General features: G+C 41.2%; 1 protein-coding gene across 5 annotated transcripts in view; it reads right to left on the bottom strand.

Moving 5' to 3' along the window:
* CNOT10 (CCR4-NOT transcription complex subunit 10) overlaps positions 1 to 23133 on the bottom strand; it is a 65551-nt gene that overhangs the window by 17977 nt on the left and 24441 nt on the right. For 3 of the 5 annotated variants that reach the window (XM_069088582.1, XM_069088580.1, XM_069088584.1), the window contains 6 exons: positions 22236 to 22353; positions 19652 to 19801; positions 18070 to 18272; positions 15942 to 16063; positions 15221 to 15397; positions 9566 to 9646 (listed from right to left, as the gene is read on the bottom strand). In XM_069088582.1, coding sequence (XP_068944683.1) covers positions 9566 to 9646; positions 15221 to 15397; positions 15942 to 16063; positions 18070 to 18272; positions 19652 to 19801; positions 22236 to 22353 — 851 coding nt within the window. The remainder of the gene's footprint in view (positions 1 to 9565; positions 9647 to 15220; positions 15398 to 15941; positions 16064 to 18069; positions 18273 to 19651; positions 19802 to 22235; positions 22354 to 23133) is intronic. The other 2 variants (XM_069088583.1, XM_069088581.1) reach the window with 1 other exon arrangement.

The raw sequence follows: 23133 nt of genomic DNA, 5'->3' as shown, positions 1-23133 counted from the left end.
AATGTGAGCTCTCTCCATGAGGGCAGGGAACAATCCTAATTTAGCTTTGTATTCCCAAAGTACCTAGTACAATGCTCTATACATAGTAGGCATTTAATGATACTGATTATCAGCTGATTACTCCACTAGGTGAGATATTCCCACTTCATAAAAACAGTTCTTTTGAAGTTGTATCCTCAAAGCCCAAATCTTTCTAGGATGCTTGCTACAGGGATTCCTGCTGAGAAAGCAGATAAAAAAAAAACCCCAAATCTGTAGGAAGGAAATCTGAATGCTGCTGGACAAGTCTCATGTCAAGCATGCTGTGGGACGCCTATCCTGGACTCTTCTGACAGTTGGTGGGCTACTCCAGCTTCAAGCTTCTGGAAACTGTCAAGCCCACTTTGAGTCCAGAAGTCAGTCATGTAATTTATGGCAGGGCCTGAGAATCCTTTATTCCTCTTTCCCAGGAAGCCCAAGCATTCATTATGAACAAGGAGGCAAAGACCTGTGTTTTCCTCAGTTTTAAGTCAAATTTTTTTTTTCCAATTTGAAATGTTAAAAAAATTACAAACGGTCAAGATTCTGGTTCAAATTCAAATCCACACCTACACAGTGATCTCTCCCTGCATGAATTCTCCAACCAATTCATTACAGCTGTCTCTTCCTCTGTCCCCCATCTTACTTAAGAGAAATGAACAGCCCACTTACAACCCCTCACCCAGGTTTGTGCCAATCTGGTCATTTTTTTTTTCCACTACAAACATATGAGGCCTGATTTCCTAAGACTGCTATATAGAAAACACTGATTCTGATGACTGCTGCTCAAAATACTATTCCTTTTGCCCACCCCCACCCCCAAACTCCATCTTCGAGTCACTGTCCAATCTGCTTTACCAAACACTCAAGAGATCTGACAGTTCATTAGACTGGAAGAATTGTACCACAAGGGAAAAAAAAAGGCAAGCTACCTCCCTTGTGCCCCACCCCCGCAATGAGGATTTGATCAAACTCCATAGGCTGCCGTCATAGGCTATGAGGCCTAGTCCTACAGAGCTCTGTGTTCTTTCAACTTGGACTAGAGAAAAGGGGAAAAAAACCTTTCGAGCCACAAATCACATCAAACAACCTGTCGGATAAGACTGGGAAATAAGGTTTGTCACTCCACATATCCTGTAGTTAACTGAATCAGGCACTTAGATTAGCTTAATCTAGGTTAAAAGAGGCTGGAATAGGGTAAAACCTGCTATTCACCATCTATTAAATGAGAGAAGAACTAAAAATACCTCTCTCAAAGAGGCAAATTGGTGGCCCAGTCTGTTAGCAGACCACAATATCCTTCAGCACTCAGGCTTCAAAGCTCTACTCCAGCTGACTTACCACCTCCCAGGACAAGAGCTCAAATTCCTCTCGGCTTTAGGGTTTGCCAACTACCTTACACATATGATCCTCACAACCACTCTGTGAAATTACCACTCTGTTTAGTATTATCACCCCCACGTTAGTTTCCATTTCCATAGAGGGTAGTTCAGTGGTTTGTCCAGGATGGCACAACTAGTAAAGGTCTGCGGCAGGATGAGAACCCAGGTGTTCCTAACTCCCACTTCAACATCGAAGCTTATACAACTACAAGGGTTGACAGGTATTTCCCCCTCTCAGAACATGTCAGATTACATCAAGTCCGGCTATCGACTATAGACTAAGCATTCCATCTACCACATGACAAACTACCATTTTGGCAGCAGATAAAATAGTGCAAAGTCAGAGATGATAAACAGGGATCAAAGTGGTTCTAAAATTCATCATGTTGCTTTCCATTAAACACTTATTTCTCAGGAAATTTTAGACTATACCTCCCTCCCCCAATTATATGAAGTGAGTTAGGGTCATTCTCTGCCTTATCTTCCAAGGTCTCTAATCTTTTTTTTTTTTTTTTAAAGCAATCGGGGTTAAATAACTTGCTCAAGGTTACACGGCCAGGTGTTTCTGGGTGGGTGCTAAGTGTCTGAGCCCGGGATTCGATCTCCAGGTCATGCGGACACTTGGGCCGGTGCTCTTACTTGTTGTGCTACCTGGCCACCCCACAAGGTCTCTAATCTTAAGGAGAAACAAGACAGACAGTATCACAGAGGTCACCATGGGGGTTCCCATGGAGTTTACAATCTGTAAAACATTTGCCTCATCTGTGCAGGTCTGTGTCCAGAGGCAGCATGTACTTTTCCTCATACTAATGTAAACTGTTCCATCATGACTTGCTAGTCAACTGGACTAGTAAAGGTTCCTCTCAGTGGGAGCCAGATCCAAAGGCTTTTGTATCTCTATGTAAAGAGACAGGACTAGTCAGTCTTGTTGAAAAGTTAACAGTTGGAACAGTTCCGCAGTTGAATATGTAGACATTGTCTTGATCAAACAATCCATCAGACTAAAGTGACCAAACTATACATCAGACTAAAGTGGCATGAACTTTAAATCAGCAACGGCAAGTCAGAAGTCACAAGAATATAAATTTTCTTCAATACATTTAAAAAATAATTTTCAAACATATTTAGAGCATAACTCATTTATTTTAATTTATCATTTTTTAAAATTAATGATGGGCCACAAAGAACATTTGTTAAATTCAATGGAGAAGTATTTGCTCCATGTACTTTAGTGGCCTGAAAGAAGTAATGAATTGCCCTACATGTCTAACTGAAGATGACCAGGGAACAGACAACTTAATGGGGTTGGGTTCTTTCTCTGCCTATATTTTTGCAGAAAATGACAAATAAATAAAACATTCCCTTTTCTTGCTATGTTTCCAGCTTTAATTTAGGGTTAACCTTTTCAGGTATTTTAATCCCCACCCTGTTTCATAGCCTACTTTTCTCCACACCCCTAACAGCAACCTTCGTGACAGTTTTGGAAAATAAGAGTTCCACTATAGTTTTAATTACAGAGCAAATAAAAAGATAATTGTATCAAAAACAACACACAGAAAACTTTCAGCAGAGTCATGTTCGTTATTGGCTAAAAGGACCGGAATCCTGGAAAACAAAGTAAGTTAACCAGAGACCATAACTGAACTTGTGAATGTCTTAACCAACTCCTGCTTTCAAGTATTCCTGTATCAGCACTCAAATACCTGTTGGTTTGATTTTAGATTCACCATATTTCCAATATTGTGCAGGAAAACTACAGCGCTAAATAAGGAAGAACCTCATTTAAATACTTTTAAAATAAAATCACTTAAGCTTAATGCAAACTGTAACAAAATTAAATATCTACCCAAAGTCAACCACTGAATCACTAAGCTACCTGCTTTAACAAGCTACTGGAAATATGGATTGAAAAATGCTAGGACAGAGGCCCAGTGAATAGAGTCAGGAGGACCTGAGTTCAAATGTGGCCTCAGACACTTAACACACTTATTAGTCATGTGACTTTGGGCAAGTCATTTAACGCCAATTGACCGCCAAAAAGGAAAAAAAAAAAGCATGCAACTCACTGAATTCTTTGCCATGTAAACCTTAGGTCTAAGGTTTACAAGTGAAGAGCAGCAAGGTTTTCTGTTAAGATACAACATAATTCTCCTGCTGAGCTTTTCTTCACATGTCATAACTGACAGGCAAAGGAAACACCCAATTTCTTACGGATTACTGATAGCTAAGGTCGAGTTCTAATTATTTTTCCCTTATGAAATTAAAAATAGACTTTGGCTTTAAAATCATTTTTAAGATATTCAAAATTCTTAACATTTCATATTTATCTACTTGTAACACTCATTTAAATCAAGGCTCAAACGTATTTTTTACCCCAACTTTCAGAATAAAATGCCTGATCTCACAACTTTTGGTGTTAAAAGAAATACTTATAGCTTCGATATGGGGGTGGGTTTGGGGGAGGGGAGGTCCATTCTCTTGGCTCTCCATTTCAGCCCAAGGCCCACAATTCAACTACATCATTTATCTGAGACAAATCTCCTCAATTTTAGTTGTATCTTTTTTTATTAGTCAATGGTTCAGATCATTCAACAGAATGGTTCTCTGTTTAATAACATAATGAAGGCTTCCTGTGTTTTGCCTACCTTCTGAAAACATACCTCCAATTAGATTAGAATAAGTATGTATAATGAATACGTACATGATGCCTGTACATGTACATGTCAGCACATGTTTAGTCCTATGTTTATTTTACGTACAAATACACAAAAAGAACATACTCAAGAGGATGTAAGAAGAAATGTCTGTTAGAACAGTCATGTTAAGTTACTGCATATTAGTTATGCTAGGAATAGGAAATGTCCTGTGTGATGGTTGCTTTGGGCATTACAGAGTTCAGGGGGTCAAACATAACAGCCTGGAGAAACTCAGCTACACCCTCATTACATGCACCAACCTTTCCACAGAATTCAAGGAAGAAGGAAGCTTAAAGAAGTATCAAGTCAAAATGAAGGCCCCCCATGCAAACGCTCCCCTTGACAAAAATCGTCATAGAAACATTCTACTGGTCGCTCTCATCAGCCTAAGCCCAGCCACTGCCCAGCCCTCTTCCCAGCATCTCTAAGGCCCCCATCCAACCTCTTCGAGCTCTGAAAAGCCCATTTGTCTCCACAATGCTGTCACAACTGCCTATCTCTGCACCTCCTTTTAGAAACCTACCCCAAGGCCCATTCCCATCTTGTTCCACTTCCTTTGTCCCATCTGCTCCACACAATAAAGCTTAATATATACTAGCTAACTAATTTTTAACAATTCATTGTAGTGATCCTGGAATTCCCTCATATAAACTGTAGTACTGCACTACTGCAAAAGGTGCTTCTTTCTGTAGCAAAAGGAAGCAATTCTTTTATCCCAGGAATCATCATTTCTATTCTCAGGACATAAAGAAAAAAGAGGTGACTAATCAAGAAAGGGACAAGCATTCAAGAGAAGAAATATTCCCTCCTGTGCAACACTCCTCTTAAAAGCTGTGCTCAGGAGATCGTCACACTAATTTTCAGGTTCATCTGTTCAGGTTCATAATGGAAAAAAATAAAATATGCAATGACTAAAGCAAACCAAAAAACCTGACTTTCTCATTCCCTCAAATCAATTTATTCATAAATCCATTTACTGAAAATTACAACATTTTTATTACAAAATCCCCCTGGCAAACACAATGAAACCAAATGACTTCACCAATAACATTTTAAACCACGAGGAAACAGTAGGCAAGCAAAGGAGGTCTTTCTTGGGTGAATTAAAAGCCAACGCCATGGTATTTCCCCCAAATGTTTTCCTGAGGCTCCTTCAGGATTTCCCTTCTTTCTTTTTAAGTTTTCACTGAAGTTTCTTGAGTTGAAAATAACTATAACTCTCTAATGACATTGAATAGATTAATGCCACTTTCGTTTCTGCGTGGAGGAGCTACCAACAAGCCCAGTGTGGCGCTTGTCCCTCATCTCTGAACCTGGATCCTTGGGCTGGATTTGGCTCCTGAGACAATAAATTCAATTATGTACAGAATTTTGGATTCTGTTGCATTTATGGAGGCATTTCCCATCAGAACACTGTAGACTATTTTTCTTGCTTTTAACTTTTAGTGATGATCAGCCTCTCCAGATTGCCCTTTGGGGGCCATCTTAAAGGAACATCCTATGCCATATCCAAGGATAGCCTAATTCAAGAACACAATGCTGAAAATACAATTGTCAATCTCAAAAGCAAGGTCAACGCCTCCTTCTTAACAGAATCAGGGGTTTGAAAGCCGTTCAGGTTCAACTTTGCTGCTTGTAACCAAAGAACAAAGGTGAACTCTTCCCTTAAGACATGAGGATACAGAAGGTAATAACCCAGGAATCAGAATGTATTACTGACAGAAAAAGTGGGAAATTATTGTATGCTCTGACAGAAATAAATAAAACAACAGAGGGGATGTAAAAGAACCAGGAACAACATCCTTTGTGTTGTTTTACTGGGCAAAAGAAATGTGTGCTCCCAAACACTCCTTGTGTTATTGGGCTTAGGAAAGTCCAGAGCCCAACTTCTGAGATCATTAGGCAACACTTCTCTCCTTCCTTCCCACCTGTAATGCCAAGCAAAGGCAACTTCCCAAGGTTCAAAATACCAGCATAGCTGCTCTCCATTTTATTCAGTGACAAATAAATCAAAATATAGCATAATTCAAAATACAGCATTCACCAAGTGTAATTCAATCAAGTACTACTCCACCCCCGAACATTACATTCATTTAATCAATCACAAAGTCCCTCTCCTAAATACTACTCCACCCCTAGGAAGTACATTCATTTAGTCAACAACAAAACCCCTCTTCTCAAATGGAGATTGGTTTCCAATCATAAGTAAAGTACATTCATTTGGTCAATCACAGAACACAAAAAAGTCAAAAGTTCCCCACCCTTGGATTACAACTGAATAGGCCATCTACCCCAGAGTTGCAACAAGCTTAAGCACAACATTTAATACCCAAAGAGAAGTCTTTTCTTCATCTTGACCAGAGGCAAGTTCTCAGCAATCTTTGTTCCTGGGGAGACAAAGCTTAGCAAGGCCACAAGATACATTGTGTCTTCATTAATTCACTCTCTGTCTGCAGAACAGTCCTAGGACCCCTGAAAACATTAGCAAAACCCTCTTCCAGGATTTCTGTAAACACACAACAAGAAAATACTTCTTCAGGGCTTCTGAACCAACAGAAAGGTTCCAAAACTTCTGCAACAGCACTGTCCTTCCCCAGTGGGCACAATTCACTCTCTGTCTGCAGAACAGTCTCAGGAGCTCTGAACCAACAGCAAGGTTCCCAACCTCTGCAACAACAGCACTGTCCTTCACCAGTGGACGAATCTGGCAAAACAACATCAAAACAAACAGACAAAGTACCAGCATAACCCCCATGTCTCCTCAGCCTTTGGCAGCTGTAGGTGGCAGCACTAAAAAGTCCTGGGCAGTTCAAACTGGCCCTCAGCAATCCCCTCAGTCTCTCTCTGCCTCCATGATGCTAATTCCAAAAAGTTCTTCTGCCTCTCTCTTGTGTCTCTCTAAATTCACATCACCAGCTCCTCCCAGTTCAGCCCTCTCTTTTCATGTCAACAAGTCCATCCCACAAGTGGGATTCACAAGCTCTGAGTTTTAACACAATCATTCCAAAAACCAAGCCAATACAGGGGATCTTTAAATTCTACTACTATTACACCATCCGACCACACAGAACACACAAAAACATTTTAATTACATGAGAACATTTGCTTGGCCACAGTGATCCCCAAAGACATCAGAGGCGCAAGGAAATCCATTTCAAAGCAGTGTTACTCCAAACTGTATCCAATAATAGTGATGAAAAATATCTGACGGCAAGAGAGAGCTCTTTCCAATGCTTGTCTTAGTCCCATGATAAACTCTCAACTCGTCGGCTCTCCTGCACAATCATGAAAGACATGCCTAAATTCATATTGGAGTTCAATCCACCACCTTGGAACAAAATGGTGTCTAATTTTAAAAAATTATCCAACAGGAATATCTGCTTTTAATTTTAGGGATTTCAGTGAAATCTGGCAGACAGATCTTCGATATAGGTTATGAGGCGAGCTCCTCTACTTGAGAATGCCCTTCCTTTCGATACAATTACAGCAAGGTACCGTGCTGTTCAGGATGTATAAGGCCCGGTGCCGAGCACTTTTACCTCATTTAATCCTCAAAACCACCCTGTATGCTAGGTGCTCTTATTATCCCCATTTTACAGTTAAAGAAACTGGGAACAACAGAGGTTCAGTGACCTGCCTGTGCTCTAAGGCCAAATCCTTACTCCAGGGCTGGTACTAGATCCACTGTATGAGCTGCCTGCCTCAGCTACAGGCAATCTATATTCTCAAGAAAGGAAAGCGAATAAACAGTTTTAAATTCCTACATTCAGAAAGCACAGATATTAATTTTGATAAACTGCTTCTAATATTTTACTTTTAGGAAACAGAGAAAAAGATCAGATCACAGCTTTACAAGTCACAAACTACTATACTTAAAACCACTTCAGTATCTGCTGGCAAGGCCAAATTCAATAATGACTTACTCAGAATATAATAAATTCCACAGGGAACTTGTCTCCACAGAAAAAGGAATTATTGAATCAATTGTTAACGCTATTCATCTAGCAAAAAACAATAACAATCTTGAAGGAAATTCACATTTGCCTACCATAAAAAAAAATTAAGCAGCTCTCCATATCTTGATTGCATTAAACATCATTTACTTTTCCATCAATATAACATGTGGATGGTTCCTTTTTATTTCTTCCTACCATTCAGTAGAAACTTTTCAGTTTTGTGACTGACCATAATTTCATGACAAGTTTGTCAATTCTACTGCATGACCAACAAATGGTCCAGTTAACAACTGACACTTACATACATCAAATGTTGAAAATACACATCAGACCTTTCCTTCTTCCTTAACTGATATTCTTCAAAACTTGCACTTTCTGAAAAAATTAAACCTTTTGGATGCTTGTAGTAAAATTATCTATGACCATAGGAATATATACCAAGGATATCAAAAACAGAAAAAAAGGTTCTATACATACTAAAATATTCATAGTAGCACTTTGGGAGCAAAGAATAGGTAAACAAATTAGGTATCCATTGGCTAGAGAATGGCTGTACACACTGTGGTATGTAAATGTAATTTATTACTATTACTGTGCCACAGGATATGAAGTATAAGCATTCAGAGAAGTATAGGAAGATTCATATGAATTGATGCTGTGCAAAAGAAGAAAAACTTGGAAAACAATAAACAGACCACAACAACATAAATCTAAAGAACAATACAATGGAACTCAACACTGTCTAATGTCCCCTAAGAAAATTTGAATACCCCTCTCCCTTTCTCGAAGGAGTGGAGGATCTTCAGACAGTTGATGTGGTAGATGTGTGACATTTGAAAAGTTTGAGAGACATGGTTTCTGAGTAATTAAGTCATTATTACAAAAAGTATCAATGACACTCTCAAATGCCAAAGACCAATCATGGAGGTGGGCTCACAGTTTATATGCCCTTGGAAGAGTGGGTGTTCTTGAGAGTGGAAATCAATTCCGCTTGGTTAACAATGAGAAAGTGAACATTACAATGAGAGGTGGACCAGTTCTGAAGAAGGGCTAGGGGAAAACAGAACTGATTATGTCATTTATTTCTAAATTACCCCCACTCTAGGACAAACTAATCAAAGAATTTATCCCCACCTAACACTAAAAGAGTAGAGCACAATCAGCTTCCCCACCTTAGATTAAATTCCTTGTAAAATTGGGTGTGATTTGACCAGGAATGAGAAAGTTAATTCAACTTTCAGAGACAAAGCTAGGAAAAAAGAGGACTTTGGGGAACTCTGGATCTCTCCAAATCCATTAATAATAATTTTTCTTAGATTGCTTTGTTGAATTGCTTCCCCCACCAAAAACGAATACCATATAAGGGCAAATAGCAATAATTTTTTAATGGAATTTGTCACCTATCAATATTTTTTTTATATCTTACAGATCTTTTAACACTGAGCAAGCTTATGAAAAGACTGAGTCATTTACTTTTGCTCTAAATTAAAAACAATTTTATTTTGGCACTTACCTTAAATTTTCTAATTCTTGTTTTCTGAGAGGAGAAGACGGTGGAGCTGGAATGAATTTATCTCCATCATGACTTTTACTGCTGAAATAAAAACAGCCTATTACTTAAACAGATTAACCAATAAGCCCTTTAGCTTTTTTCTCCATACTACCCTTCATTATATACTTCCTATTAATAATACTTTATGGTGTGGAAAAAAAAGTGTGTGGGGGGTGTGAGGGCTAAATGATAAATGTTTAATAATTTGCTATTATTACCACTGACTTAGCTATTTCATACATCAATTCTTACTTAATAAGAAAATTGCCCAATGGATGCTCCTTATTTTAAAAATATAAGTAAATGAATATATTAAATGGTAGATACATTACATGGGAGAGAGGAGGAAGAAAAGGGGAGAGAAAGGAGAGAGAGAAGGAAGGCAGGAAGGGAAGGAGGAAGGAAGGTTTACATAGTACCATGTACCAGGTACTATGGTAAGCACTTTTACAAAATACTATCTCTTCAAGACCACTGATCTCTTAACCAAATACTGGAATTTAAACAATTCTTAAAATTTCTTAAGCACTCAATGGACATGATATCATCTAAGTCTCAGAACTCCCTGTGAGTGGTTATGTGACTTGCCCTTGGTCACAGCTTGTGTCAGATGTAGAATTCAAACCCAGGTCTCTCCAGACTCTTCCCACTTAGGATCAGTGGCCCCCCAAACCAGTGAAATGAAGCTTCAAAAATGCCCTCCTTCTAGTCTAGAAAAACAGAGTAGAGAGCAAGAGAGTTCACAATTGCTTTCCTGTTACAAGCAAACCTCATTCCTAGGTAACAGTTAACTCCTGCAGGATCAACACATTTTCTCCCAATTTGTCCAGAAAGCTTCCACCCTCTGAAACAGCTCTTTAGAAAATGTGGACCTGAGGTCTCTGGGCCAGAGTTTCCCATTTTATAGGTGAGAGAAAATAAAACCAGTGGTACTTAACTCTCAGATTGTTTGGGAGTTCAAACAAGATATCAAAGGGGCAGTTAGGTGGTGCAGTGCATAGAGTGCCAAGCCTGGAGTCAGGAAGACTCATCTCCCTGAGTTCAAATCCAGCCTCAGATACTTATTAGCTATGTGACCCTGAGCAAGTCACTTCACCCTGTTTGCCTTAGTTTCTCACCTTTAAAATGAGCTGAAGAAGGAAATGACAAACCATTCTAGTATCTCTGTCAAGAAAACCCCAAATCAAATGAGGTCCTAAAGAGTCAGACACATGTAAAGATGGCTGAATGTGTATCAAGTACTTTGCAAGCCACAAAAAGTACCACCTCAGACATCAGGGAGTTTAAATTTGATGAGAGGCAAAGCAAAAAGCAGGGGCAAAATTAGAAAGATTTTCAGAGTTTAAATATTTTCTTGAATGAAACCCAGCAAAAATATGCCTCATCTTGATACCCCCAAATTCAATGCACCAACTCCCCAGCGTGCTTTCATTTCTGAAAACTGTGGCTCTCCTCTTCCTCTTTCCCCCAAAGCTGTAACTGTTCCTCCCAAGCTTGCTTTTCTCCTTCTCAAACATCTTAAAAATGTGAACATGAGCAGGGAGAGGGGACTGTGCATCTTCTCTCCCCGCACAGACAGGAGTGCCCATCTTTGTTCTTGTGTGTCTCCACACTGATGGGACGAGTTGTCTACTTCATCTCTGCACGCTCAGAGTGTGAGGTTTGAGGGAGTGTCCTAAAGAAGGTTCTAGCACTTTCCCCTCAATAATAGCCACTGCTGTCCAGTGCCTCCAAAGGTCTGGAAACCACAGAAGTTTACATCAGGGAAAACGTAGGCATAAAGAACTGTTAAAAAACCAGTGGCCCTGGACAGACATTCAAATAAAACTGCCCTCTGCAGCTGTCATTACCTAGTTGTGGGGCTTTAGACAAGGCACCTCATTTCTTTGGGCCCGAATTTCCTTATCTGTTAAAAGAAGAGGATTCTCTTCCAGTTCTCAAATTCTCAGACTCCTTGTTTCTACTTAGAATTAGTTAAATGATTATTTCTTTTTTTGCTGCAGTGGGGGTGGGGGAGGTATGCTCTGTCTGTACTCATTCTCAATGGTACAAAGTCCCATCATCTAAATCCTCCATTAACAGTGTCTAGGAATGACACTGGGTCTCCACCGGCTTCCTGAAATCTGCCTAGGCCGAGTCCGTCCTGTCTCTCAGCATCTGTTCTTCTGTGCTTCCTTCTCATCTCTTGGGCTGATGACTCTTTTCCTAACATAGAAGCATGTGACTACAGGGCGCTCAGGCTCTTCCCAAGGTTTTCTCAGGGTGAATGACTCCATAAGACTCAGCAGCCAGGAGATAGGCCTTTGTGGCTGCCCAGTAACAACTTCCGTCTAGATGTTGCTCTAACACAATGAACACATTTAAAACAACCACCACCACCTTCTTTACTCCAACATTTAAGTTATTAAAAAATTAATTAACTTACTTTTAGTTTGCAATATTCAGTTCCACAAGCTTATGAGCTCCCAATTTCCCCCCTTAAGGAGTCATGCAATCTGACATAGGTTCTACATATACCTTCACATTAAACATTAGTCAAGTTTGTAAAGAAGGATTATAACCAACAGAATGAACAATGAGAAAGAAGGAACAAAACATAAAAAAATGAGAGAGCAAATAGTCTGCTTCAATCTACACTCAGACTCTAGTTCTTTCTTTGGCCGTGGACAGACTTTTCCATCATGAGTCCTTTGGAGTGGTCTTATAACCTTGCACTGCTGAGATAGGTCCAGTCTATCAAAGTTAGTCATCACAGATACACTGTGCCTGTAACTGTGTACAAATTTCTCTTGGTTCTGTTCTCCTCACTCAGCATCAGTTTGTATAAGTCTCTCCAGGTTATTATTATGAAGTCTGTCTGCTTATCATTTCTTATAACACAATAGAATTCCATCAAAATCATATACCACAACTTGTTCAGCCATTCCCCAACTGATGGGCATACCTTGGTTTCCAATTCTTTGCCACCACAGAAAGAGCTGCTATAAATATTTTTGTACATATGGGTCCTTTTCTCACTTCCATGATCTCTTTGGGATACAGCCTTAGAAGTGGTATTGCTGGGTCAAAGGGTATGTACATCTTCATAATGCTTTGGGCATAGTTCCAAACTGCTCTCCAGAATGGCTGGATTAGTTCACCACTCCACCAACAATGCATTAGTGTTCCAATTTTCCCACATCTTCTCTAGCATTTATTATTTTCCTGTTTTGCACTGTAAGCCAATCTGACAGGTGAAATGGGGTACTTCAGAGCTGTTTTGATTTGCATTTCTCTAATCAGTAGTAATTTAGAGCATTTTTTCATATGATTATAGATATCTTTAATTTCTTCCTCTGAAAACTGCCTATTCATATCTTTTGACCATTTATCAATTGGGGAATGACTGGTATTCTCATACATTTGACTCGATTCTCTGTATATTTTAGAAATGAGGCCTTCATCACAGATAACTGGTTATAAAAATTCTTTCCCAATTTTCTGCTTCCCTCCTAATCTTGGTTACATTGGCTTTGTTTGTACAAAACCTTTTCAAATCAAAATTACCCGTTTTGCATTTCATAATGCTCTCTATCACTTGTTTGGTCATAAAGTCTTCCCTTCTCCACAAATCTGATAGGTAAACTATTCCTTGCTTTCCCAGATTGCTTACAGTATCAGCCTTTACATCTAGATCATGAACCCATTTAGACTTAATTTCGGTATATGGTGTAAGATGTTGGTCTATGCCCAGTTTCTATTTTCCAGTTTTCTTTTTTCTGGTTTTTAATCACTGTATTTCATCTAATAACCAAAAGCTGAAAGGTCATTTAGTAACTGACAGCACAGCCTTCTCTCCAGGTGTAAATGGGGCTGAGCTTTAAATCAGTCTCCTCCACTGAAACATTTCCTTCCCATTGAGGACTCACTCTTACTAGGGTGACAATGTGAAAACAAACTGAGAAACCAAATACACATTACGCTTGTCGAAACCACAAGATTAGCCAAAAACCAAGCTCCTCCTTCTGAATAACCAAAATCCATTCTTGTATTGCAATACTGTCTCCAGACATGGAGGTCCTCAATTTTCCTCACCACTGAGCGGTCCCTGCTCTTTCACCCCTGTGGTTAGTTACCAAGTGTTCTGGACTGCTCCTTCCCAATGTCTCTTGCACCTGTCCATTCATTCCTCGTCATCCCCCAATTTCTCACCTGACTCATTCTTGGCTTTAAATTGGTTACCCTGTTACCACCTCAAACCTGAAATTGCTAGCCACCAATCAATGTTGAAATCAGCCTCTCCACTTCACTTACCTTCCTTCCGCCTGTCAACAGAAATATACCATCCTCCCAGTCACCCAGGCTCAAAACACCAGAGGCTCTTCTGATTTTTCCTTTTCCTTTGAATTCTACCATGAAGATCTCTCTTCCCCCCCACATTATCTGCTCCCCACTAACACTGCCACCACTCCAGCCCAGTCATTCACTTTACTTCTAACTGCCAGGGCAGCCCCATAACCAGTCTACCAACCTCCATCTCTCCCCAAACCAATCCAGTCTGAAACTACCATCTTTTGCCTGAAACATGACTTCTCACATGAATGACTCTCTTGTACTGTGCAGAGCAAACACTTGACTCCATGCCTGGCATCCAGAGCCCTCTGTGATCTGTCTCGTCAACCCTCCCTCCCACTCTTCCCCTATACAAACCATCTCTCACTCATTCCCATTCCCAGACCTTTACTTATGCTGTTCTCCTCAGCTCCAACATCCTCCCTGCTCCTCTGTCTTTTTGAACACTAATCATCCTTCACATACACCTTCTGCAATTCCTTCCCCAAACACTATGATCAATCATTCCCCTCCTTGGAACTCTGAACACTGTTCTGAGTCAGTCATTGTACTGTTGAGATTGTAAAATAATTTGCAAACCTTATAGAGCTATATAAATACTAGCGATTATTATATTTATTAAGAGTAAGATCTAAAAGAGACCTGGAACCTAGGCCCCTCATTCTAACCCCCTCATTTTACAGATTCAACTATTTACTTTATGCATGTCTTGCCTCTTTCACCTGGAGTATATGTTCCCTGAGGGCAAGCACCATGTAGTTATTTATACTAATCACTGTTCCTAGCACAATACTAAGCAAATAGAAGATACCCAATTTTTTAAATGAAAAGTTTTGTTTTTAATATTCTAAATTTTTAAAGAATGTATTTACATTAAATTACCAAACTTTATAACACAAATATCAGGAAAGATTCAGTAATTTATAAAATAGTGGCTCAATGAAGAAATCTGATAGAACAACCCTGAGTTAATCTCATCATAAATATATTCTGCTCTTTTGGTTTACAACACAATCTTATGAAAGTTTAATTTTGCTAAATGCTTGTTATATCTTGACAGAGAGAGCCAGAGTGCAGTGCATAAAGAACTGGCCTTGGAGACCTGGGTTTGATTTCTGATACAAACCAACTCTGGACAAATAACCTAGCTTCTCAGTGATCTAGGCAGCTAAGAAGGCAAATTACAAAGATGGCACCAACGTTCTGCATTGGTAGAGGGAATCTCCTTGTTTAGGAGTTCCCTTTATCAATAAAATTATAGGTCTGGGGACAGGGCTGGCTTACCTGCAAGTCTCCTGACTTTCGGCATTTTCTGCACTCCCACCCAGCTGGTGGCTGGTCTTAGACCCATTCTCCTGCTTTGGGTCCTGCTGGTCTTCCGGTAACAGCAGCAAGGCATTCCTGAGACAAATGGCTGCGAACTCCATGCTGGCTACAGGAATGGCAGAGGACTGTCCATCACTTAAAGGAACAGAATTAAATGGATCAAATGAAAAATAAACAAGCTGTGAAAGACTACTTGAAGGCGCTAGATGCTGGCTGTCACCAGAGAAACACGGGAAACTCTAGCGGTAACATCTATATAGAACATGGTCCTTGCCTTTCTGAAAGACCACACATAGACTGAGCAATCACCCTGGGAGCTGAGGACTTCCAAGCTATTTTGGACACCTGTATGTACCAGTGACCAGTTTTTTCTAAACAAAAGCCGAGAGCACATCACACATCCCTTGACACCCTCTCCTGGAGAGATGAGGTGAGGGTGCAGAAAGACGGGCCTGACAGAGCTGGACCAGGGATCCTCCAGAATCCCACTAACTAAGAAAGCCCAAGTTAGCTCAAAGCCAATTTGTACTATGGAAAGAAATAATAATGCTGCTTACAAAGTAATCCCAACTATGAACTAAGACATTAGTTTCAAAGACAACACAAGATCAAAATGCCCATGTGCAAAAATAAATAAATGGCCAAACAAGACGAGATGGCCTCCTTGCCAAGCACTTACTTATAAACAGCATTCTGTATGGACTGGGATGCCAGGACTATCTTTCGGTGATAGCCTTGACCCACAATGGACTGTACAATCCCCTTTTTGCTGGGAAGACCTTTAGTCTCCTGTTCTGAGGTCTATAAAACACAAAGGAAGTTTTCAAGAAGCATTGCAATCACAGTAAAAGGTTTAAGTATAAAGACAAACAGTTATTTCACACTCATTTTAATTTTTTGAAGGTCTTTGGGGAAAGGTAGGGAGAGATCAGGAGAGACAGCTGGGAAAAGAGCAGAGACACATCTGCAATGAAAGACATTGGGGGAGAGCCCAAATCTCTCATATTTGGTGGCAGCACTGAGGGCATGGGACAGGGAGGTAGAGACTGTTAATCCACAGTAAGAAGCATTTTACTTTACTAAAATATGTCATAGAACTGAAGAAAAAAGCAGTGACAAATGAGTGCCATGGAAGGGCACAGGCTTGAGCAAGTACAATCTAAAGCAAAGAGAAGGCCCATGGTCAGCAATTCTGTGGAGCCCTGTCCATTGAGAACTGCCTGGATGGATACTTGCTGTCTGTGCCCCACAGAGGGAGCCACCACATCGGAAGGCAACATGACCAGCATGAGACTCTGGCTCTGGTCTCCTTGGCGGGGTGTTTGCCCAAAGAAGGTTCCCGACTCTCTAGCTCGGTCTCTTAGGGCAGCAGGACCACTCACAGACCCAAGTCTCTGGTTGGGTACAGCTTGACTATACCTTGAAGCAAAGGTTCTCTGGAAAGAACAAGCCACTGCCCTCATTCATCTGTCTTAGAAGTTCCTATTTTCCACAATTAGAATTTTTAAAAGCATGACTTAATAAAAGGCAATTTAGTTATATGAACTAATCTAACCCCCTTATTTACACTGACAGCCAGAAAAGGCAAGTGACTTTCCCAGGGTCACACAGATTATATAAACAGCAGAATCTGAATGCAAATCCAGGGCCCTTTCCTCCATACCATGCTTCATTTTACTAAAAGAACACTGTTTGCTGGTTCCAATGAGAGGCATCGTAGTGAAAGGATTCTGACAAAGAGGATTCTTCTCAGCCGTCTGGGTGGTACTTTATCCTTGTGGGACCCTAAATGAGGCAGTAAATACCTGAGCCTTAGTTTTCACATCTGTATGAAGAGGGGGTTTAAGAGCAGTGTTCCAGCTTTAAATCCATAATCGTTTCCTCTTTGGGAGAACCTGCTGCTGTTCTGTTGGCACCAACTTGTATTTTTTTCCAGTGGAAATAAATTTAGCCTTATCATGTATCTAACCACACTTGTTCAGAAACACAGGGAAAACAACCCTGGGGCCTGAGGAAACTACCCATGCACCTATTTCTCCAAAACAGAGGCTCTCAACGTCACCTTTTGGGGCCCATGAGGCCAAAGTTGTTTTCATAATCACACCAAGACATGTTAAAATTTTTTTTTTTAAAGCAATCGGGGTTAAGTAACTTGCTCAAGGTTACACGGCCAGTTATTTCTGGGTGTGGTGCTGAGTATCTAAGCCCGGATTTGATCCAGGTCATCCCGACACTGGAGCCAGTACTCTTACTCACTGAGCCACCTGGCTGCCCATGAGCAACTGGGGTTAAGTAACTTGCTCAAGGTTACACGGCCAGGTGTTTCTGGGTGGGTGCTAAGTGTCTGAGCCCGGGATTCGATCTCCAGGTCTTCTCAACACTGGAGCCGGTGCTCTTATTCGCTGAGCCACCTGGCCGCCCGACATGTTAATTTTTAACATGGTAAAAAGCTATAGATAGAACCTACCCCAACAAAAGCTGCTGGGGGGGGGAGGGAGTGGGTCCCCACGATATTTAAAGAGTATAAAAAATTCCCTGTGTCCCACCAGTCTCCACAGTCACCTGCTGAGAGCCTTCCTCAGCCACGTACTAACCCCGCTATCTTTGTAGGGGCTTTGCTCACTCTTTTTAAACACACCTCATGTGTACTTTGACAATAAACAAGTTTTAACAAATGGGCATTAGGACAGCTACCTAATAGAAAGTGAGAACTGTCTTTTTGAATGTGAGTGAAATGAGAAAGACAACGTTGTCCCCGAGCAACTGGGCACTGGCCAAACCAGGACAAAGACCAGGCCATTACTCACCCCCTTGTTGGCAGCAATGCAGCACTCGGCCAGCCTCAGCCAAAGGCGGGCATTGGAATGATAAACCTGGACAGCTTCGATCAAGCACTCGAAGGCCGCCAACGGCCGGCCAATGTGCAGCAGCTGAATGCCACAATTGTACAGGAGCTCGTAGCGCTTATTCGTCAGCAGGGTACACATGGGCCTCCCAGAAAATTTCTTCCCTGGTAATAATAAGATCCTTGTGAAGTTTTTAGCTTGATCCTTATGTAGTGCTCACTCCACATACTAACAGAGAATAGTCAAATTAAGCCACCTGTCCACCCCAAGCAAGCCTGAATGGAAATCTCCACATCAAATGCCCACCTCACCACTCTCCAATGTGGCAAATCCCTTCCTCCTTTTCCTGGTGTGGCTGCCTGCACACATTGACCCCAATCACCTTTGCGGCTGCCTCTGTCAGGACATAACCCTGGTCTCCCTCTGTTCCTAAAACCACCCCCACCTAGATGCCAGGAGGTGTCAGCACAGGGGAGAGGCCACATAGCCCATGTAGTCCATCCCTCTCACTTCAGGCTGTCCTCAGGAAGCCTGACAGCCCAGACTCAAAGTAGCCTTAAGAGTCCCAAGAGGAATGACTGGGGCTTGATCCCACCTCACCCCCTCATGACAAAATGGAGGGGTTGGCTTGGATGCCTCTGTGCCTGCCTTCGAGCTCTACACCTGCTCCTGCAAACTAAGCACCCCCTCCCTCAGGGAAGCTGGGATCTGGAGTCCCAGGACCTAGGCTCAGGACTGTCTCTCTCTCTTCCTCACTTCAATGAAAGGGAGGACAATGGCTGATTTTTATCAACTTGTCAGTGAGGTGACTTCTAATTTTAAATGCCATTAATTTGTAAATGTTTATTGAATGAAATGGAAATAACCAGGGAAATATATTTTCACATTCATTATCTCATCTCTGGCAGCCAGGAGTTCCAGTGGATAGAGTATCAGTCCTGGAATTAGGAAGACCTGAGTTCAAATTTGTCCTCAGACACTTACTAGCTGTGTGACTCTGGGCAAAGCATTTAATCTGTCTGCCTCAGTTTCCTCATCTGTAAAATGGGAATAATAACAGCACGTGCCTCCCAGAGTTGTTGTGAGGATCAAAGGAGATAAAATTTGTAAAGCCTAGCACACAGTAGGCACTATAGGAATGCTTACACTCTTCTTCCCCATTTTTTTCATTAAAAAATAATGCTCTGAATCTACACCACCAAATAAAATGAGCACTTCCATATACAAAGTAGAACAGAGAAAGGGACAAATATGAACCAGCTATTATGTAGACCTGTTTTTTTTCCTTCGAAGAATATAATAAACTCAACATCTAACTTTCGAAGCTATCCTGATTGCCCACAAATTCTCATTAAAAAAGTACTTTAATTTTTTTCATTTACTGTTCTGAAATTAACCAAATTAAGCATTCCCACAGGTTAGTTGGGCAATGACTATTGATTCTCGGCCCTCGATGCTGACAAGATCCTTTTTGGCAAAAAACAAGACCCCAATTCCTTCATGCACATTTGATCCCTACACAGTCAGCTGAAAGAAGACTTACCCGGGTCTGTGCTGCCTGCTCCAAGCTGGGCACAGACACTGTCATTGTCCTGGAGAGCCTTCTTAAAATAGAAAATTCCCAAATTGTGTTTGCCCATGGCAAAATGAATGCAGCCCAGATTGTTCCAGAACATGCACCTTAAGCATTCACCTGAGAAAAACAAAAAGCACCAAAGTGCATGAGGCCAGAACATCTAACAGAGATGCCCCTGCCAGAATCCCAGGCTCCCGCCTCCCCTATGTGATAGAGCACTCACAGAGAGAACACGGACAAAACGCAACCGGATGCTGACAATGTTTTCTGGGGTGCAGCCAGACCACAGGCAAAGCTAGGCCACTTCAAGGATCTGTGTTCTGGGGTTGCAGGAGATGTTTCCCATGAAAAGACTGAGCCCCTGATGACAGGTGCTATGTATTTTACTGGGCTGGCTTCAGTTGACAGAGCCAGGGACCGTCCAGGCCCTTCCTCCAAGCCCCTGCACCTCTATGCTTAGCTGGCCCAGTCTTCCAGGACAAGGTCCTCTCCATGCCATGACAAGGCACTGCAGAGGGTAGTGGGGAGGGGAGTTAACCTGTTATTGAAGTAGCTGAAGGAAATACTCCAACACAGGCAAGATTCAGGGAAAGCCCTTCTATCCTCATCAACAGAGTCAGGTGGAACAGCCCTCTCAGGGATGGCAATCAGCCCCACAGACGGTCACATGGGTGCCTAGAACCATATCTCTGCAGGATTCAGGGTGTCATGGGAGGGCTTGGGGATTACAATGTTTAAGTTCCGCCACTGTGAACTCTGTATGCAAAGGCATGTTAGAGGAAGTCTGCCTGTAACATTCCGCTACACAAAACCTGAGGCTGCATGTAAAACCATTTGATGATGATTTGTGCTAAGTCAGTGGTCCAGGGGCACAGCCGATGACCTGACAAATGTACATGTGTGTGCATGCACACACACAATGTTTGGCTTTGAATCTATTTCCTGTTAGCACTCCAAAAATCAAGATCACGCCATAAAAACCCCACTCAAACCAGGAAGCTCCCCAAGAGCTGGTACTCCAGGGAGGACACAACACTCCTTTTCAGAATGAAGCTAAGGATAAGCCTGATGATGGAGGAGGAGGGGGAGGGATTTCTCGCTTCTCCCAAAGAGCTATTTTTATGCCCCACCCCCCTCTGGAGAGAGAGAACAGATTCCTTTCTCAATGGAAAGGCCTGTGAGAGTAAACAGGAATCATAATAATGTCGGCCAGTCTTGGCTGAGAAGTTGAAGGAGGTGGAGGCACGGGCCAGTGGCCTGGGATCTGTACGAAGCGGGCACCCCCAGAGCTGCCTCTCCCTGCAGCACGTTCCCTGCCTGGCTGGGTTTGGAGACAGCCAAGGGAAAAGCAGGTGTTGAAAAAAATCACACATCTGTCGATTTGGCAATTTATTTGTATTTATGCCCAAGTATGATGCTGATTGCATTCTAAAATGAATTTTTGGTTTTTATGTGGCTTTAAATTATTCACCTTATTTTTCTAATAGCACTGCAAAATCAAGAATAAACTCTTTTGAAAAATGGCTACTAGCTTACTAGAAGTGACATCTATGAAATTCAACCTTTTGGGAAGAAAATATAATTCATTTACTCAATACCATCAACCTGTTTTTTAAAACTCAAAATAACTTTTTAAAACCCTATTTCTAAGACAATAGTTTTGGAAGTTTATAAGCATAACTGTGTGTCAGTTAATTTACTCACTTGTACCAAAGCCTCATTACTTAAAAGGATTTAGGGAGTCATTTTTTTTAACCATTTCTTGAGATTACAATGTGCCAGATACATTTTATGTAGAATTAATACATACATTATTTTCAAAGGGGAAGAGCGTAAGAAATGAAAAGAAAGAAATCCTCACTAGATTTTCTCAGAAAGCTTTTTCCATGTGACCCTTCTCCTTCCCTCCCCTGCCCTTTGCCTCACATCAGTAGGCCAAGTTATTTGGGTTCACATCCCCAGAACAGAAATTCACAACTAGACTAATTTGAATATGAGAGATGACCTAGATTTCAGAACTTTCCTCTGACTTACTTCTGTCCTCACTCCTCAGTCATTAAGTTATTCACTATTTAAGATGACAAAATATTTTTAAAGTCTGGCTACCATCAGGAATCCACGAAGAAGCAGCCAAGTGGCTCAGTGGATAGAGCACTGGGCCTGGAGTCAGGAAGTCCTGAGTTCAAATCTGCCCTCAGACACTTATTAGCTGTGTGACCCCTGTTAGCCTTAAGGCACCAGAGGAAGAAAGGGCAAAACACTCCAGTATCTTTGCCAAGAAAACCCCATGGACAGTCTGGTCTACAGGGTCTTGAAGAGTTGAACACAGCTGAATGACTGACCAACAAGGAATCAGTAGGCAATAAACAGAAATCCCAAGAGTTTTGGAGAAGGCAAAGGAGAGGTTCCAAAAGTCATTCACCTCTATGAGGTACCTTTAGAATTATCCACTTAGAAACCATTCTCACCAGGCGTCTGTGAACAGAGAACACAGTAAGAGGAGGAAGAGACAGAGAAGATACACTATTCAAATTTCATGATTTTCTCTTACCTGTTTTCATGAATCCTGGATGTTCAGCAATGTTTGCACTATTTAACAATTTCACTGCTTTCCGATAATTACCCCTTAAATATTCAAAATTGCTTTTAAGAAACAAAGAAGGAGCAGACTGTAAAAAAACATAAGTTATAACTTAAAGAGATATAACACGAGTTCAGATTTGCATTACTATACTAACATGTTAGCGACGAGTTAATACATTGATGGCACAGTAAACAGAAGTGACTGGGGCTTGTTATTTTACTATCTGGTCTGTTTCTAAACCTCTTGTTCCTACGGGAATTAACAGGTGTCAAAAAACACAATGAACAAGAACAGAGCAAACTACCAAAAACATACTTTCAGAGTCTGTGCTTTACAATGTATTATTAAAGGAATCTTTTCATTTGTTATATCACTGATTTGAGAATAACAACCATTTCAATCACTACTACAGAGACTAATTATCTTTTATATATTTCTAAACATACATGCATTAAATACTTTTCCAAGACAGTGGAGACAAAGTTATTGTTGTTCATTTATTCAACATTTATTAAGCACCCACAGTGTGCAAAATTCTGGGAAGACACTCACAGCCAGACCCTGTACTCAAGGAGTGCATAGCTGAGCTGGATGGAGGGAGGGTGATAACACACACAAGTATGATCAAGTAGAACTCCAGATGATGGAAGACCTGAGGGGGAAAGATGACAGCCAGAGGCCTGACTATGGGCGGTTAGGTCACACCACTGAGAAGGTGTGAATGGGTCGCTATGTGCCATTAAAGGAAAGAGCCACATGGATGAGATCACAGATTCACACACGTATCATGTGTGTGAGTGTGTGTATGTGAATGTCTGGTGTGTGTGTGTGTGTGTGTGTGTGTGTGTGTGTGTGTGTGTGTGTG

This window comes from Petaurus breviceps, unplaced genomic scaffold (genome assembly GCF_028583685.1).
Source record: "Petaurus breviceps papuanus isolate PSGF00001 unplaced genomic scaffold, PetGlider_PUasm1.0 185, whole genome shotgun sequence".
NCBI classification, from domain to species: Eukaryota; Metazoa; Chordata; class Mammalia; order Diprotodontia; family Petauridae; genus Petaurus; species Petaurus breviceps.
The sequence above is the reverse complement of the archived record's forward strand: the minus strand, read 5'-3'. Positions and strand labels throughout refer to the sequence as shown.